At 41.8% G+C, this 19,932-nt stretch overlaps 1 protein-coding gene across 4 annotated transcripts in view; it reads right to left on the reverse strand.

Annotated features, from left to right (window-relative positions):
- Positions 1 to 3,029: 3,029 nt before the first annotated feature.
- LOC147885185 (urea-proton symporter DUR3-like) overlaps positions 3,030 to 19,932 on the reverse strand; it is a 186,109-nt gene continuing 169,206 nt past the window's right edge. For 3 of the 4 annotated variants that reach the window (XM_087397418.1, XM_087397421.1, XM_087397419.1), the window contains 4 exons: positions 4,355 to 4,525; positions 4,094 to 4,239; positions 3,853 to 4,015; positions 3,031 to 3,638 (listed from right to left, as the gene is read on the reverse strand). In XM_087397418.1, coding sequence (XP_087253544.1) covers positions 3,474 to 3,638; positions 3,853 to 4,015; positions 4,094 to 4,239; positions 4,355 to 4,525 — 645 coding nt within the window. In that variant the 3' untranslated portion in view covers positions 3,031 to 3,473. Of the gene's footprint in view, positions 3,639 to 3,852; positions 4,016 to 4,093; positions 4,240 to 4,354; positions 4,526 to 19,932 lie in introns of all 4 variants that reach the window. The other variant, XM_087397420.1, reaches the window with a different exon arrangement.

Genomic DNA, 19,932 nt, shown 5'->3' on the forward strand with positions numbered 1-19,932 from the left:
ATGCAAGTAGTTATTCGTGATTATGGCAAGAATTACATTTTGAGAGACTCTGTTGCTCAGGCTAAAAACACTTGCCAAAAATTGATAGAGCTTAGTCATTTTCAGCCTTTATCTTTGAAAGAAAACATGTCTTTATACTAAGCTAAACACTGTCTGCAATGCAATGATCATAAAAATATTACTAAATGGGAGACACGAGCAAGACACATGGCATTTTCGGATAAAGGTTGTTTGTCAGAATAGTTTTTCAAAAGCCTACGTTACAAGAGGTAGTTTGCAAGTATTTGCTGAGCTTATGCCTAGTGGTTATTGGACTTCTCCCGATCAACTTGCTATAGCTTCTGTCACTCACTTTGTTTGATAGTTTGGGCATGCAGATTTCCCTTCGTAAGAAGTTCTATTCGCAAGATGACAACTTCTGCAGTATATCTTTCCTATTGTTTCTCATGCTCAAGCTTTAGAGCTGAAGGAACCTTTTATTGAAACGGAGTTATCTGATGCAATAAAATCATATGGCAGATGGAAATCTCCAAGATGGGATGGTCTCCTTGTTGAAATTTTCCTCAATATTGATGGCAGGATCAAAGGTTGTGCTTTGGTTTCCAAAATATTATTTGATTGGAAGCATATCCTTTTCTACTTGGAATGGCATGGCCGCAACTCCTTGCAGGGCAATTCTTTAGGGACTGGAGTTTACATTGATCGAAGATCTTCAATCCTCAAGAACCCATGTGTTCCTACTTTATTTTTCAAAGGGACCTGCTCTGTGGCTGATGTAATTCAAGATGATGATACCATGATTTCTTTTCCTTTGGATGCTAGAGAATATGGTTTAGGCATGCATTATTGTACTCTGTGACAAAAGATTGCTCAAATGCTTCAACCTTTTCTACCGGTATCACCACTTGAGCTTTAGGATAGGCTTGATGATTGGACTCTTCATTCCCCAGGTTCATCAGCCCGTCCCTTTTACAACTGTCTCATATTACAATATCTTCCTTGTATAAAGTTTTGTTGCCCCCACCTTGGGCTTCAGATAATAAAAATCAACTCTAATGCATGAATCGCCTAGCAAAGTGGTGGAGGAAGAGATTGAGGTAGCTTTGAACTTCCAAAGTTCCTCTTTGGTAGTAGGTTTTCTTGTGGCGAGTGATGATGGGAGTTCTTTCATCTGGATAGCTCTTAGCATGAAGACATATTGCTCTAGCTATTCGTCACAGATGTTTGGCTCCACATGAATTTGTGCCTCATCTCCTTTGGCATTGTCCACACACCTATGATTTCCTGGTCTTCTTCGGCAACGTTCGAGAGCTGGATTTCCTACCACTACCTTTAGGACACATTTTTGGCTTTTTGGGATTCACCCATGTAGACGGGTTTGAGCTGTTCTTCTCTTGTGTTCGTTACTAGACACTCTGGACTCTATGAAAGGTTAGAAAACATAGAGTCTTTGGTGATCCTACTTTTCCCACTTTTTCTTTTTTTAGATGCTCTCTGCAGCAATCTTTTTTGATTGTCTGCAAACCAATTACACAAAATGTAATGTGTACTTGTCATATAGTGAGATCTTCAGTTCATGTATTTTTGAGCTCCCCTTTTAGGAAAAGCAACTTCGTAATATAAAGCAACTGCGTATTATAAAGCATAAATGATTTCAATCCCTCAAAAAAAAGTGTGTATGTGTGTGTCTTCAAAAGACTAGAATATACCCTATCTTACAACTTAATTTTTTAATGAAACAAGTGAAGAAACCTTAGTAAGCAAAGCTAAGCTTTAGTTCTCATCAATACCCAAGCATAAGCTACCATTTGGATTTCCAAGGGCCTAGTTTATTTTAACGACTAATGTAAACTTGGAATGAAAAAACCACCCATTGGAAACACAAAAACAAATGAAGAAAGAAGAAGCACCAGCTATGCAAGAAAGAATCAACAAGGAGACTAATGACACATCATGCCAGCGAAAAAAAACCATGGGTTGGTTGGTTTAAAGACCACATAGATTGCCGAGGACATCAATCTTAATGGATGTGAGAAGCCTTGAGGCATCATTACTATGTCCCATCTACCATTGCAATGAGTCTTTTAGAAGTGTCATGTCATGAAGGCTCACTAGTTTCCCATCCCATACCTTAACTATGCAATTGAGTTGGATGAGGATAAAAAATCTACTCCTACCAAGATTTAGTCAATATGTCATGACAATATTTACAAAGCTAATCACTTTAGGCATTTTTCATATTCAAGAACTAGTGCCTCCTACTTACACCCATGTGACGATTACTCAAGTCAGAAAGAAAGAGGATTCAAAGAAATAAAGCCTAGGCTCATACACTCAAAGGCCATTAGAATAGTGAAGAAGGAAATTTTTGATGGTCCGATACTTAGGATAGGAAAACTCCACTGTAGACAATGAGAAATGAAATGCTACGACTAAGCAACATCTTCCTTAGATAAGTATCCTTAAATTCAAAACTCAAATTATTTGCACTACCTTGAAGTCCTTATGCTTGAATTAATATGCAAAGTTCTGAGAAGCCTTCCTTTTAAGGCAGAGAAAACTCCAGCAAGAGGAGCCATGCCATGAAATATCTAGAACCAAAGATAAACAAATTTGAGATGCCTAGTCAGTGGAAGTGCTATAAATGGAAGTAAAATAGACATGAGGAATACACTGCAACAAAAATATCTCAATGCAGTTTCCACATAGAGAATATATTATGCAGACAATTCAACCTTGCGATTTACACAAACGAAAGCAATATTTATTTTTTTAAATTACTTATATTAAATTGAATGTACCATCGGACGTACGCCTAAAATCTATACATTTGCTACTCAATGCAATTTGGTCATTTTAAGGACTGATCCTGTTAAGTTGATTATGACATCAGAAACCAAGGTGAAGAGAATTCACAATTTGATTTTCCGCTTCTAGTGAAGATTGAGAAAATAAATACCTTTCTGCACTGGTGTCTCAAGAGATCCTAAAACACAGGCATGTGAGCACAGAGACATGCAAGATGGAATATCACAAAAGAGGGATTTGGAAATTTATAATAGATATACAATGTGGGAAAATGCAAAGTTTCCTTTGCCTGCTTTCCGTCATAAAGTCCTCAGGGAATTCAAAATGTTTTCCGCCAAGTATTCTAAGGAAAAATGTTTTTTGCAATGAAACTTAATCTTACAAAAGAATGCCACCATGCAATGGCAGTGCCAACAATCAATTTTCCCTTTGCCTGCCATTTTATGAGGGGACAATGAAATGTTTTTCCAAACATACCTTTCAAGCTTACCAGTGGAAAGCCCACTGCTTCAGAGTGTGCATCTCATTTATCAAAGCTTTAGCCAAAGCGTAGTCATTTGCCACTCTGTTTGATTGCTAATGATTTTCATGGCATGACATGCTTCAGAGACAAGCTGCATGCTGTTCCCAATATCTGATGTACCCAGAAACCTTTTATCTTGAAATTAAGTCGAATTTCCATCACTAGAAGAGGGTCTCCCACAACGTAATAGCTGCTTTAGCACCCGGAAGATTGTCTCCCTGGACTCAATCAGTGGCAGGAATGTGCATAGGACAGTTGCTATCATTGCCCAGACCATGGAAAGAACAATCCAAAAACCAAAATAGCTCTGAAAAAACAATTTACAAATTAATTACATGCCAAGCAAGTCGAATGCAGAAATAATCAGATTAATTTTCTACAATTGATTTAGGAGGTTTGCACACATGACAACAAAAAGAGAATCATGACTAACTCTTTTGACAAATAAACTTAATGAGGATACATGTAGAGCAGAGTGATACAAACATTGGTGTAACAAATTAATGAAACTTTTAACATACCTCTGAAAAAACTCCAGCTGGTAAGGTGAGGAGAGGCCAAATGAAAACCAGGATCACACTTAAGATAATTGCCATCAGACTAGTGAAACGGAAAGATGCATCTAATTTCAGGCTTTCCGCAGAATCAGTCTCCACTTCGTCCATTAACTGGATGTCTTTGAACCTGATCAGGTGAATATCATAAGCAGGAATTACCAATACTAAAAGAGGCATACCCTGACATAATTATTTAAAAAATGACCTGTTATAACTGTCTGTTGTGTCTGGTGAAATGACCGTCCAGACAACACATATAGCACCCGAAACTAGAACTGATACTATAGCTCCATCCATTGTTGGTCCAAGCTGCTGTAGTGAGTTTGAAATCGATAGTTCATGGTAGACGATCTGCACCCCATGCATAATTTATAAAGAAAGAGACGTGTCTCCAAGTGAGCGTCATTCAAGTCACAATGATTGCTCCTTCACATAAAAAAGTTCCAGAAGTCTTACTTTCTCATACCTTGGCATGAACAATCCATGCAATAATGGCTGACACCTGACCACCAAGTGCACCCGCAATGGCAGCCCCTTTTGGCACAGATGGCCAGACAAGCATGAAAGATAGTGGAGGCACCGTAGATGAGACCATAAGGCCCACCACCAAGAATAGGAAGTTCACATCAATATTTACCTGAGCACAAAGAAATTTGACTAGAATTAGTGAAGAGATTACCATTCATGACTAAATACATTGGGGGAAGAGGTAAGATGTCAACATCCATACCAGCAGATTGTAAATGTCTCCACCAAAGGGGAGGCTTGTAAATTCCTAGGATAATCCAATTACCTCCAATTCTCTCTTAGACAATTACATAGTTTTTGTGTGTGTGTGTGTGTGTGTGTCACACCCACGAGTGGTAGTTACTCCACTTTGAAGTAACTATGAATGTAATTATTTTACAGCAATAAAATATTTCTTCTCACAAAAAAAAAAAAAAGTGTCACACCCACGATGGGATGGCCTTACAATGGAATTTTTTCTTGAATACTGGGATCTTCTCAAGCCCATTTTGCTGCGTATGATCAACCATACCTGGGAACAGCAACATATGCTAGTTTCTTGGAAAAAAGGGCTAGTAAAGATTCTTCCCAAAAAGTAGATTTGTGAATCATTGGCTGATTGTACTCTTATGCCTGTCATTTATAAAATCATCACCAAAATGGTGGTTGATCGTATTAAAGGATACTTGCATGATGGTTTACATCCTGCACAATATGGTTTTGTTCCTCGCATGCATATCAATGATAATATCGCAAATGCTTATGTTATAATTGAGTATGCCAAATACACAGAGCAGGATGTTCTTTTACTGCAGGTTGATATTGCCAAGGCTTTTATACTGTTCAATGGGACTTCATCTCTCAAACAATGCATGCTTTGGGATTTGGGCAGAAATTGCAGCATATCATATACTGGCTTTATAGTAACAGTCAAGCTGCTTGCATTCTTTCTGGGGATATCTCTGAAGCATGGACTCTTCGTTGTTCGGTGCGTCAAGGCTGTCCACTTAGTGCTCTCTTGTATGCTATAGCCACGCACCCCATGCTTCAGTATATGGATCATCTCGTAGCTACGGATAAGCTACATGGTTTGGAAATTCATGACAGTAAACCATTGCTTGCTCAAGCTTATGCAGATGATTCTTTTTTCACTCCCCGCAATACAGAGCAGGATCTTTCTGAGGTAATGCAAGCTCTTTCTTTATATGGTTTAGCTGCTGGGCTTCATGTAAATTTTCAGAAATCAAAATTGTTGCCTTTGCATTCCAAGGAATGGCACTCTCTTTTATGGCCTGGAGAAATCATCCCACCAACTCAATTGGTTCGTCATCTTGGCTATCCTTTGAGTTGGACACTTTCTCCTCGTCAACAATCTGATTGGATTCTCACAGCTCTCAAGAAAAAGCTACAGTACTGGAAATTGGCAACTTGGCCTCTGCATGTTCGTCTTCGAATTGTGCAATCTATTCTGATGGCGTATATTCAATTCTACTTGCCTCTTATTATGTTCAGCAAGGCTGATCTTACCTCTTTTATGTCTGAGGTTCTAGAAATCTTCTGGTGTTTCGCCATGGCAAAAAAAGCTTGCGTTTGCTTCAGGTACAGCAGCTTTGTTCTCCAAAGATGCATGGAGGTCTTAATATTCTCAATATCCATCTACACATTCTTGCCCATAAGGGAAACTCATGCTGCAGTTTTTGCAAGATTCTCAACCATGGGCTGCCATGATTCGTCATTTACTCTTGCATGTTGAATCTCCAGCTTTTGGTCATTGGTAGCTTTCTCAGTGGGAGTTTCTTTTTAGTTCTGTGACAGGCAAAATCCCTGGCCGTCCTTTGGTTTCCCATTTGTTAATGTGGAAACATATCCTTTCCCACTTGGATTGGCATGGTAGTGATTCCTTGCAGGGCAACTCTGTTAGAGCTGAAAGTATACATTGGTCTAGAGTGTTCGCCCTTCCTCTGGCTTTGCAGGAGCCTCGATGTTCGTATTTTCTGAGTCTCAAGGGGATTCGTTTGGTTCTAGATGTTATTGATGATGCTGGACTTTCCCTTACTTTTCCTTTGGCCACTGCCAAATTTGGCCTTGGAATGCATTATCGTCCACTTTGGCGTAAGATTACTTTGATGCTCCAACCTTTTAAGCCGGTGATAGACAAAAAAAGCAATAAAATACTAGCACTATGAATAATGTAGGGAGACACATAGGTGCACATAGTTAGCTAGTGATGGGTTTTTATATGGCTCCAAAGACATCTTTCACCAAAAAAAGATGATATGATGTAAATATTTGACTATGAAATAAAATGTTTGTAGGAACTTCCTATGGGAAGTGATGAAAACGCAATATAGATGCACTCCAGAGTAATGTACCCATGTGTGATAGGGTCGGTGGTTGAATGTCAAATGTAAAAGTCTTTTGTGTTTTTTTAACGTGTGGTAAATGGTCTTCTGTGCATGGAATGTTGTCATGTCAATATCTGTGTTACATCCAATGTGGTAAATGTGTGGGCATACCTTGTTTGGAAGGATGGTTGTGTGCTAGTGAAATGTGACCCCAATTGTGTGAGCAATGGTCTTGGTGCAATGTTTTTTGAGGCAAGGTAGAAGAGTGGTAAAAGGAGGCAATGACGTCGAAAATTTACGTAGAGAGGTGGCTTGCATGAGAAAGCTACGATTTTACGTGGAGCTAATGCTGCAATACGTGGGGACTTGGCTGATTACGTGGGTGGCATGAAGGATTTTCCAAAAGGAGTTGACACTGCATTATAGAGGGGGAGCGCAAATTGTAGAGGGAAGGAGAGAGGCTTTCCAGAAAGCAAGAGAGAAGGTGACGACTCTGGGTTTTCTAAGAGGAGGAGGAGGTGTGCGCTGATTGCACATCGCTGGTGGTCTACACTGCCTTCTGCGCTGATTGTGAGAGAGAGCTTTGTTTGTTTGAGGCACTCGTAAAAAGCTTGCCCCCCCCCTTCGCTGGAATTCTGTTGTTGGAATTTGAAGAGCTGCTGATCGCTTGTTCTTGAGGTGAATGAGAATTTGAGGAGCAAATGCCAAAGGATTGCGCAAGAGACTACTCATACACTGAGGAGAGATTGCTGCGTACGTGAAGACAGTGCTGATTGGGAAGTTGCCCATACGTGTGGACAAGGAAGGGTTAGGACCTGTTCGACTGAAGTCTGGAGGATCTTGGATGATCTGCAGGAGTCGTGGCTCATTCCTATCGCTTGTGGTACCACATATGTGCGTTATTCCTATCTAACGGAGTCTTGTTCATCGTGTCACTCGTGCCATCTCGGTTGAGAGTCTTCCTGGTGTCTTTGTGCTTGTTTGTGGCCTGTTGAGGGTATCATCTCAAGTCATTGTGGTCCGGGTACATGCTCTGGGCATTGTGCATTTGCTCTATTTCTATTGGAGCCCATATTGCTAGTCTCATCCCATAGGGAGTCCCGACCTCATCCACAAAGCTAATTAAATTATAGTGATTTATTGGTTGTTTTTTCTCTCCTTTTGCTTTCATGAACATTACTCTTGAGGCATGACCATGCATGCTGAACTGGTAAACATTTCCATGGAATGAAAAAGAGTTGCTTCACACCCGTCCTGTCTTCAATTGCATAGGCTCTTCACTAGGTTACTACTTTTCTTTCATCACCGGTTCCTCTACTGCATCTACAGGATCATCTTCAGGACTGGACACTTTCTTCTGTGGGCTTGTCATGCCGTCCTCTACAGTTTGCACATATTACTGTCTCTTCTCTTTATAAAGTTCTACTTTCTCCACCATTTATCTCGCAAAAGACAAATCAGCTTTGACATCTTAATCCTCCTATGAAATGGTGGCGGAAACGTTTGATACAGATTTAGCATTCTAAGATTCCTCTCCGTCCGCAGGTTTTCTTGTGGAGAGTTTTGTTGGGTGTTCTTCCTCATGGACAGCTCTTGGCACGGCGACATATTGCTTCCTCTATCTCCGAGAGAGACTATGCCTCATCTCTTTTGGCATTGTCCTTCCTCTTGTGCTTTCTTGGACTTGCTTGGGAAGATTTTGAGAGCTCGGTTTCCTTAGATTGCTTTTGGCAAGTTCTTTTGGCTTTCAGAAGTTCCAACTCCCTGCTTATGTGAAGAAGAATCACAAGGGCCTGAAGAAACTATATTTTAATGATGGCACTGCTACATTACTTCATGGTTTCTTGGTTCAACAAGGCATACAGCTGGAGGATGTGATCTTCATGTCCTCTCCTCTAGCCTCATAGCTTCAGTCTTTTTTATTTCGGATCCGCGCATCTTGATATCCTGTCCTTCTTGACAGGTGTTCATATTCCACTTTCCTTTATGTACTTTTTAGTGTGGAACAGACTTGTAAACATTTTCACTCTAGTCTCCTGGCTTTACCGAGGAGCCTACTTGTAATCTTTTGACTTTTGTACTTCATGGTGGGTTTTAACCTCTTCTCAGGTTTCCCACAGAGAAATATAAGATTTCACCATAAAAATGTGTGTGTGTGTGTGTTCTCATGGGTTTACCAAAAAAAAAGTGTGTGTGTGTGTGTGATACCACTTTCCCGATCTCAATTTTCATTTATTGTTTTAAGTGTAAAGTCCTGTGTGTGTGTGTGTGTGTGTGTGTGGGGCTGCATCTTTTTTGACACAGGCATATGCTGATGATTCCTTCTTTATGCCACAGAACTCTCCTCGGGAAGTCAGCATGCTTATGACCACATTATCATTGTATGGATTAGCAGCGGGATTGCATGTCAACTTTGACAAATCCAAATTGCTTCCCCTGAAACAATGTGACTGGCATTCTATTCTCTGGCCTGGTCAGATAGTGCATTCCAAAGATGTAGTCAGGCATTTGGGATATCCTATAGGATGGCATATCACCAGGAAGCAGCAGCTAAAATGGATCTTCCAAAGACTTCAACACAAATTGGAATATTGGAAAATTTCTACTTGGCCACTTCATGTCAGGCTCAGAATAGTATAGTCTATTGTAATGTCTTATGTTCAGTTCTTTTTGCCTTTGCTACATTGGTCCTCCAGAGATATCTCAGCTTTTATGTCTCAAGCTATGGAGCTGTTATGGAAGACAAAAACTGCAGTGAAAGCATTGAGACTGCTGAAGATGGAAATGGTATGTTCCCCTAGGATGCATGGAGGACTTAATGTACTAAATATCAGATATCATGTACTTGCAAGGAAGGCGACTATGCTCCATACCTTTTTCTGTCAAAAGCAGCCATGGACTTGTATGATAGCATCCATGTGTGTCAACATGAGGACAACTGCTTATGGCCATTGGACTACTGATCATTGGGAGGTTGTCATTGGGAGATTTGTAGGCAAGATTCCTGGATGCCCTTTCTCTACTGCTCTGATATTGGACTGGAAACAAGTGCTTTCTAAAGTCAAATGGGCTCCTGATAATTATTCGAGGACAAACTCAATGAGGAAAGAAAGTATTCATTGGAGTGCCATCTTTGACATTCCACTTGCTTTACAAGAACCGGTTCGGGCATATAATCTCATGAAATTGGGAATTAGATACATCAATGATGTGGTAGATGATCACGGCCATGTCTTATCTTTTCCTCAGGCCACTGCCTCTTATGCTTTGGGAATGCATCACAGATTGATATGGAAGAAAATTGCTGATCTCTTGCATCCTTTTCTACCTATTCCCCCTGTGGCTGACACAGACAGGCTTATGGATTGGCAATTGTACCCCTCTGCTACATGCTCTCATCCTATACCTCTGCCTGTTTTGACACCTCCATCAAAGTCTACAAGCTTCTTCAACCTGCCCCTTGGATTCATCAAACTCTATGGCATATCAGGTAGCCCCTTTCATGGTGGCGGAAGAATCTCCGACTATTATGGAGGTGTAAAATGCCTTTGAAACAAAGACTCTTTCTTTGGAGATGCATGACCGGCACATTGTCAGTGGGAATCACACTTGCCAAACGTCACATTGCACCACCCACCTGTTTACGGTGTCACGCTCCTTCAGAGACTGTCCCTCATTTGCTTTGGCATTGCTCGTCTACTCGGAATCTCCTTGGGAAAATTTCAGATCTTCTTCGCCTCCGTTTCCCGAGTCACATATTTGGGAAACATTTTTGGCTATTTGGCAGATTTAGGAGGCCTTTATCTCAATACTCACTCTTTCTCTCATGGGTGAGATATTGGGCTCTTTGGACAATCTGGGAAGAGCACAATTTGGCATACTTGGGCCGCCAGTTTCAAAAGTCATATGAATCTTTTAGAGCCTCATTGCGGCAATCTTTATATGATGCCTGCCATGAGGGTGATATGCATGCATCTTGCATTGAGCTTTTCTTTTTATGCTTCTGATCTGTGGGATACTCTCCATTTTTGGAGACTTTCCCTCTTGTAAAGTTATGACAATATAAATACAGTGCACTGGATTTTACCAAGAAAAAGTGTGTAGGGGGGTGTGTGTGTGTGTGTGTGTGTTCAACCAGTCATTGCATTAAATGACAACAAAGGCAGATGGCTTGTTCTCCAATGCATTATTAGAGGAGAGGTGTTTGAATTTGCTTCAGTTTATGCACCTCAGTCCTCTAGAGAAAGAACTGCAATTTGGGAAGCCATGCAACAATATCCGTGGAGATATCATGCCTACATATGTGGGGATTTAAATAATGCTCCACAACAGGGAGACAACACCTCCAGACATGACCATATGTTATCTCCTGAAAGGCATGCATGGTCTCAACTACTTCTGCATCTGGATCTGGTTGACCTTTGGAAGGAATTACAGCCTTTGTCACTGGGCTACACTTTTCAACATAATGCTCTTTCTGCCTATCAGGCACGTCTGGATCGTTGGTATAGTGTTGCTCCCCAACAAAATGGGGATTTCACATGCAAAATGTGGATTGACTATGCCTTTGTCCATTCAGACCATGCACCACTATGGTTGCGGTTAGCTTTTCATAATATGCCAGATGATAGATTGCCCCACAGGAGACATCTAATTATAAACAACAGTTATTTGCAACATGCTGATTTCAAGGCAATGGTTACTGAAGCAGCTCATTGTCTCTCCTCTAGCAGCCATCTTCATGTTGATGGTGCCTGGGATTCTTTTATTTCTAAAATGCAAGTGGTGATCAGAGCTTATGGCAAGTCTTACATGAAGACCCTGAGGGAAACCATTGCTCAGGCCAAATCTACTTGTCAAGACCTCACTGAACTCAGTCATCATCGGTCATTGTCCATGCATGAGCACACAACACTATGCCAGGCCAGACATTGTCTTAAACTAAATGATCACAGGAAACTGGCAAAATGGGAGACTAGAGCAAGACAAAGAGCCTTTACAGATAAAGGCTGCTCTTCCAAAGAATTTTTCAAAAGTTTACATCAGAGGAGAATCAAACAGAAATTTGCAGAGTGCTTATGCCAGATGGATCATGGACTACTTCACGGTCACAGCTTGCTTCTGTTTGTGTGCATCATTTCTCTCAGCAATTTGGCTCTGCAGCTCCTCCCTCGCAACAGATTTTGCTTGCACGAAATTTACTGTTGCAACATGTTTCTCCTATCATTTCCCCCACTCAAGCTTTGGAATTGGAGGAACCCTTTACTGAGAGGGAACTGTCAGATGCGATCAAATCATGTGGCAGATGGAAATCCCCTGGATGGGATGGTTTAACAGTCGAATTTTTTCTAGCATACTGGCCTATTTTGAAGCATTCATTGCTATATATGGTGAATGCTACGTGGCAAAACCAGAAAATGCCAGACACATGGAAGAGAGATCTTGTTAAACTCCTTCCCAAAAAACAAATTTGTGAGTCTTTGGCAGATTGGAGACCTATCACTCTTATGCCAGTAATTTACAAAGTCACCACCAAAATGATTGTCGATCGGCTAAAGGGGATTCTAAGATGGGTTGCATCCTACTCAATATGGCTTTGTCCCGCGCAGGCATATCACCGATAACATTGCTAATGCCTATATTGGAATTGAATATGCCAAATACACACAACAGGATGTTTTGTTATTGCAAGTTGATATTGCCAAAGCCTTTGATACTGTTCGGTGGGATTTTATTTCATCGACTATGCAAGCATTGGGTTTTGGCACAAAAATGCAGCAACTCATTACTTGGTTATATCAAGATAGTGAAGCTGCCTGCATACTCTCAGGCGATAGTTCTCCATCCTGGACTCTTGCTTGCTCTGTCAGGCAAGGATGTCCCCTGAGTGCTTTACTTTTTGCCATAGCCACTCATCCACTGCTTCAATATCTGGATCACCTCTTGGATACTTACCAGTTGCACGGTTTGGAGATTCTTGGCAGTCACAGCATGATTGCTCAAGCATATGCTGATGACTCATTCTTTACTCCAAAAAATACTCGGGCTGATCTGTCCATGATTATGCATGCTCTTTCCACATATGGTTTGGCTGCTGGCCTTCGGGTAAATTTTCAGAAATCAAAATTGATGCCGTTACCCGTTCACAACAAACTGATTGGGTGCTAGTAAAGTTAAGGGCAAAACTTGAATATTGGAAGCTTGCAACTTGGCCATTACATGTTCGTCTGCGAATCACACAATCCATTTTGATAGCATACATACAATTTTATCTGCCTCTCACTATGTTCACTAAGGCAGATCTGGTTTCATTTATGTCAGCTATCATGGAAATTTTCTGGCATTCAAAACATGGCAAGAAAAGTCTCAGATTACTCTCTATGCATCGTCTTTGTTCTCCAAAGATGCACGGGGGTCTGAACATTCTCAATATTCAAATGCATTTACTTGCTCACAGAGGGAAAATGATGATACAGTTTATGCAAGGAGATCAGCCCTGGGCTTTCATGATACGTTCTGTCTTATTACATCTTCAAACATCTGCCTTTGGGAATTGGCACCCTACTCAGTGGGATTTTTTATTTGGCTCTATCCAAGGCAAGATCAGAGGCTGCCCTTTTGTCTCTCGTCTGCTTCTTGATTGGAAACACATCTTATCCCACTTGGAATGGCATGGCAGGGACTCTCTGTCGGGCAACTCTTTGAGGGTAGAGAATATTTTTTGGTCTAGAGTATTCCACCCTCCGTTGGCCATACAAGAACCCAGACGTTCTTATTTTCTCTCCTTCAAAGGCATTTCATCTGTGGCGGATGTACTTCAGGATGATGGCACAATTTTATCTTTTTCTATGGCTGCTCGCAAGTATGGTTGGGGAGCTCACTATCGTCCTTTATGGCATAAAATTTCAGCAATGCTCCAACCGTACTTGCCGGTACCTCATTTGGAGCTTCAGAATCGGCTTGAGGATTGGATTTTACGCTCTTCTTCCTTATACGTCCGCCCTTTGAAGCTCTCACATATCACAGTGTCATCACTGTATAAAGTGTTATTACCTCCACCTTGGATTTCCCACAGAGCAAATACTGTTTGGCATATGGATCGCCAAATGAAGTGGTGGCAAAAAAGGCTGCGCCTCCTTTGGCATTACAAAGTCCCTCTTCAACAACAGCTTTTCCTATGGCGAGTTATCCTTGGCATTTTTCCATCTGGACAGTTACTTGCACACAGACATATTGTTTCAGCTGTTTGTCACAGATGCCAGCATTCTACTGAATCAATGTTTCATATCTTTTGGTCCTGTCCGAATACTTCTGATCTCATTGCTCTCATCAGACAGAGGCTTAGATAGTGATTTCCTATTGTTACTTTTGGCAGATTTTTCTTGTTGTTTGGCTTTCATCCACAGAGACAGGGTTTTGATTTATTTTTTGTATGGGTGCCTCATTGGACCCTATGGACTTTATGGATGGACAGAAATCATGGAGTCTTTGGTGATCCACTTTTTTCATCTTTTCTTTTTTTCAAACAATCTATGCAACAATCATTCTATGATTGCTTTTAGACTCATTTGATTCATCAGGATGTGTATATAGCTTATACTTAGATCTTCAGTTGAGTAGTAGCTACTTCGTTTTTGAAGTAACTATGAATGTAATTATTCTACAGCAATAAAAGATTTCTTCCCACAAAAAAAAAAGTGTGTGTGTGTGTGTGTGTGGTGTGTGTGTGTGTGAGTTGGTGTGTGTGTGTGTGAGAGAAAGAGCGTCAAGGAGAGACGGTGAGCGACGGTGAGACGAAGGTACCCGCAAGGACTCTCCCCCTCCGTCCGTACGTCCGTACGATCGTCGTACGGACTCCCCGACGTGCAGGCCCGTACACCCCGTATGTCCTTGTCAGCCCTGCTGAACGTCGTCGCCATCTTCCGTACACCTACCTCCCCGTACCACCCTGCTCTTTCCCATACTATCCCGTACTTTTTGTGAGCATCATATCTCCGTACAGAATCTCTGTATTTCCTCTGTCCGTACAGGTTCCTCCGTGCAGCTTCTCGTACAGCGAGTCTTCGTCCGTACGGTACCTTCCGTACATTTCCTCCCGTTGTGTCCTGTAGACTATCCGTATAGGTCCCTCCGTACAGGCTTTTCCGTACAGGTCTCCCCGTACAGCTTATCCTGTCCGTACAGCCCCTCCGTGCAGCTTTTGCCGTACTGATCTGCCTTTTCTCCCTGTGCCTCTCCGTTCCTTTTCTCTGTTTGCTTTGTCTTTCACTCCTTTTCTCTCTTGCCTTGCCATATTTCAACTATGGCTTCCGGTCCTGATGTCTGTACATATGCTAGAAAAGAAAGAACTACAGATGCTAAGCGTCGGCCTTCTCAGCCTGCTTCACAGGATGATGAGCTTACCTTGGAGGCTCAATACGTGTTTGATACACTTAAGGATGACTTTCAACAGACACGACAGGAATGGGGCAAACCAGTTCCGGAGATCACATACAAATTGAAATTGCCCTCTCTTGTGAATCCTCTCAGAAAGCTATCTCAAACTGCGGTAATTATTTTCTTTCCAGGAAGAATTCCAGCCGCCAGTGATGTTGCACAATGGATCAAGTCTATCCTTGGAGGATGCTTTGTTGAGGGTGTTTACTTTGCCTCCAGAGGATTTTATGAGGTGCATTTATCAGATGCTTTGTGCAAGCAGAGGCTCCTTGAGGCTTTTTCCCTTTTTTACGGGAAGCAGATGGTACATGCCATGCCTTGGTCCCCAAACAAGGACTACCAAAGTCTTATACGTCATCATTGTCCTGTATGGGTTGAGGTTGTTAACTTCCCGGACTATATGCATGAAGAATTGCCTGGCCTAGCTGCTTCATTGGGACAGGTCATTTGTCCTCCACGCCCCATGGGAAATCGTAACAGATTTTGCATCCTTTGGGACACTGACATACCTACCCCTCCTTCTATTGCAGTGGAAGTTGAGGGTGTGCAATTGGGTAAAAAGTTCTTTGACTTGAAATGGGGTGTATTTGCAGGCGTTTGCTTTGCCTGCCACAAGTTTGGGCATCTAGCCTCTGAATGCCCAATGGTACTGCATCAACCCCCTCCTAATGCCTTGCCGCCTCAGACAAGGGAAAAGAATGAGAATTTGCAAGCCAAGGTAGCAAATCGAAATGGGGCAAAGAATGCTAAACCACTTAATCAGGTGCAATCACTTGTTGGAAAAGGCAAAGAAAAGGAAAAAGAGAAGATGAAGGAACCTGTGGGGACAGATCGGGATGGTTTTCAACAGCCTAAGAAGGTGGTTGTATTGAAGCAACGCCCCTTTCAATCTCGGCAATGGGATGCTTCGTCTCCCTTACCAGGACAGGCTTCCACTTCAGCTCCAGTGCTTCAAAATTGGGTGGGGGTCCTGAAGAAGGGTATTCCGATATGTGACTCTGAAGAAGGGGAGAATGCCATATCCTTTATGGATCATGAAAGCCTGCAACCCATGCAGGCAGAGGCTTTGCCTCTCTGAAATCTTGTTTTATACTTATACTCTCGTGTATATACCTCTTTCATGCATCTAACGCTTAAGTGCTTTACATACAATGTACAGAGCCTCTGCAATGTCTCAAAGAGGAGGCTTTTCTGGAATTATGTACATAAAATGCAGCCAGATATTGTTTGTTTGCAAGAGCATAATCAACACTCTAAGGCTGGTCATAATGATCACTTTGGCGGCTATGATATATATTATGCTGGTTCCACTACCTACTCAGGGGTATGCATAATGGTCAGACATGAGCTGGAGCCCCAGCTAGCATTTAATGACAGCAGTGGCCGATGGATCGTCATACAATGTAATGTCAATGGTGACATTTTTGAGCTTGCATCAGTTTATGCCCCCCAGACCTCTGCCATGAGGGCTTCTTTATGGGATTCTTTAAGCAAATATCCATGGAGATCCAATGCATTTATCTGTGGAGATTTTAACAATTCTCCTCTGCTGAGAGATAACACCACTTCAAGGTCTCATATGCTTTCATCGGAAAGACAGAAATGGGAAAGCATGCTTTTTTCTGTGCAGGCTGAAGATCTATGGCTGCTTCTACAAGGGTCAGCGCCCGGATATACTTTTCATCATAATGCATATTCTTCATACTGGGCTAGGCTTGACAGATGGTATTTGTTCTATCCACAACAATATGCAGATTTTAGCCTTCATCTCCACATCGATTTCTCTTTGGGCTTGTCAGATCATGCCCCATTATGGTTAAATCTGCAATTTGGTATGCCACTGGATGATTTGCCGACTTTCTCCAGCAGATTATTGCATGTTAATCAGGCGTACCTTCGACATCAACATTTCCAGCAAATGATTAGACTTGCAATTCATCCCTTGCTTTTGCATGCTCAGGAGGACATGAATTATGCTTGGGACAGCTTTGTCTCTCGTATACAGAATGTCATTAGTGTGAGTATGGAAACTGGCACATGGCTACATGGAGGAACGAGGTCAAATGGGCAAAAAGGACAGCACAACAGTTGACTGAATTTTCACAGTTAAGGCCTCTTTCTGAATCAGAAAATGATTCCCTCTCACAACCCCGGATCAAACTGGCTGATAATGATCAGAGGAAATTGCACAAATGGCAGATTAGAGCAAGAATGAAGCCCCTTATGGATAAGGGCTGTTCATCCAAAGCCTTTTTCAAGGGACTGCATGCCACTCGAAAGAAAAACTCATGTCTAAGGGTCAGGAAGCTAGATGGCTCTTGGACGCACTCCTTTTCTGATCTCCAAGATGAATGCCAAAATTACTTCCACACACTGTTCTCTGCCCCTGGCCCCCCATCAAATCAAATGACTGATGCACGGATTGAATTTCTTCAATATGTTTCTCGGATAGTGGAAATGGATGATGCTCTTTTACTTGAGAGACCTTTTACTGACACAGAACTGGATAATGCATTGTCCCATCTTGGCAAATACAAGTCTCTGGGCTGGGATGGTCTTACAGTGGAATTTTACATTTCTTTTTGGGACGATTTGAAAGATGTTCTTTTACAAATGATCAATGTTGCCTGGCAAGAAAATCAATTGCCGCACCTTTGGAAGCATGGAATAATTAAACTTGTGCCCAAAAAAAATCTCTGTGATCGTATGTCAGATTGGAGGCCTATTACTTTGATGCCTGTAGTTTACAAACTCATTGCCAAAATGATAGTGTATAGGCTTCATGGGATACTGAATGCGGGCCTTCATCCTCATCAGTATGGGTTTGTGCCACGAAGACAAATTTATGACAATATCTCCAATGCATTGACTGCAATTGAATATGCTAAGTACTCGAATCAAGATGTGCTCATATTGCAGGTAGAATTACTAAGGCGTTTGACACTGTACAATGGGATTTTATCTCTCAAACCATGACAAAGTTGGGGTTTGGTCCCAAGATAGCAAATGCAATTTATTGGCTTTATTCTGGATCTACTTCCCAGTGCATTCTCGGAAGTCATCTATCTCGGTCATGGATATTGGGTAGATCAGTCAGACAGGGCTGCCCCCTTAGTGCTCTTTTCTATGCCATTGCGACTCATCCTCTATTGATGTATCTTGATCATCTTACAAACACAGGACAGATGACTGGTCTTAAAATCCCTGGGGCTGCATCTTTTTTGGCACAGGCATACGCTGATGATTCCTTCTTTATGCCACAGAATTCTCCTCGGGAAATCAGCATGCTTATGACCACATTATCTTTGTATGGATTAGCAGCGGGATTGCATGTTAACTTTGACAAATCCAAATTGCTTCCCCTGAAACAATGTGACTGGCATTCTATTCTCTGGCCTGGTCAGATAGTGCATTCCAAAGATGTAGTCAGGCATTTGGGATATCCTATAGGATGGCATATCACCAGAAAACAGCAGCTAAAATGGATATTCCAAAGACTTCAACACAAATTGCAATATTGGAAAATTTCTACTTGGCCACTTCATGTCAGGCTCAGAAAAGTCCAGTCTATTGTTATGTCTTATGTTCAGTTCTTTTTGCCTTTGCTACATTGGTCCTCCAGAGATATCTCCGCTTTTATGTCTCAAGCTATGGAGCTGTTATGGAAGACAAAAACTGCGGTGAAAGCATTGAGACTTCTGAAGATGGAAATGGTATGTTCCCCTAGGATGCATGGAGGACTTAATGTATTAAATATCATATATCATGTACTTGCAAGGAAGGCGACTATGCTTCATACCTTTTTCTGTCAAAAGCAGCCATGGACTTGTATGATAGCATCCATGTGTGTCAACATGAGGACAACTGCTTATGGCCATTGGGAGGTTGTCATTGGGAGATTTGTCCGGAAGATTCCTGGATGTCCTTTTTCTACTGCTCTGATATTGGACTGGAAACAAGTGCTTTCTAAAGTCAAATGGGCTCCTGATAATCTTTTAGGGGCAAACTCAATGAGGCAAGAAAGTATTCATTGGAGTGCCATTTTTGACATCCCACTTGCTTTACAGGAACCGGTTCGGGCATATAATCTCATGAAATTGGGAATTAGATACATCAATGATGTGGTAGATGATCATGGCCATGTCTTATCTTTTCCTCGGGCCACTGCCCTTTATGCTTTGGGAATGCATCATAGATTGATATGGAAGAAAATTGCTGATCTCTTGCATCCATTTCTACCTATTCCCCCTGTGGCTGACACAGACAGGCTAATGGATTGGCAATTGTTCCCCGTTGTTACATGCTCTCGTCCTATACCTCTGCCTGTTTTGACCTCCATCAAAGTCTACAAGCTTCTTCAACCTACCCCTTGGATTCATCAATATGCTAATACTCTATGGCATATCAGGCAGCCCCTTTCATGGTGGCGGAAGAATCTCCGACTATTATGGAGGTGTAAAATGCCTTTGAAACAAAGACTCTTTCTTTGGAGATGCATGACCGGCACATTGTCAGTGGGAATTACACTTGCCAAACGTCACATTGCACCACCCACCTGTTTACGGTGTCACGCTCCTTCAGAGACTATCCCGCATTTGCTTTGGTATTGCTCGTTTACTCGCAATCTCCTTGGGAAAATTTCAGATCTTCTTCGCCTCCGTTTCCCGAGTCATATATTTGGGAAACATTTTTGGCTATTTGGCAGATTTAGAAGGTCTTTATCTCAATACTCCCTCTCTCTCATGGGTGAGATATT

The sequence above is a fragment of the Dipteris shenzhenensis genome, chromosome 26, assembly GCF_047967505.1.
Source record: "Dipteris shenzhenensis isolate YYH24624 ecotype China chromosome 26, Dip_SZ_1.0, whole genome shotgun sequence".
NCBI classification, from domain to species: Eukaryota; Viridiplantae; Streptophyta; class Polypodiopsida; order Gleicheniales; family Dipteridaceae; genus Dipteris; species Dipteris shenzhenensis.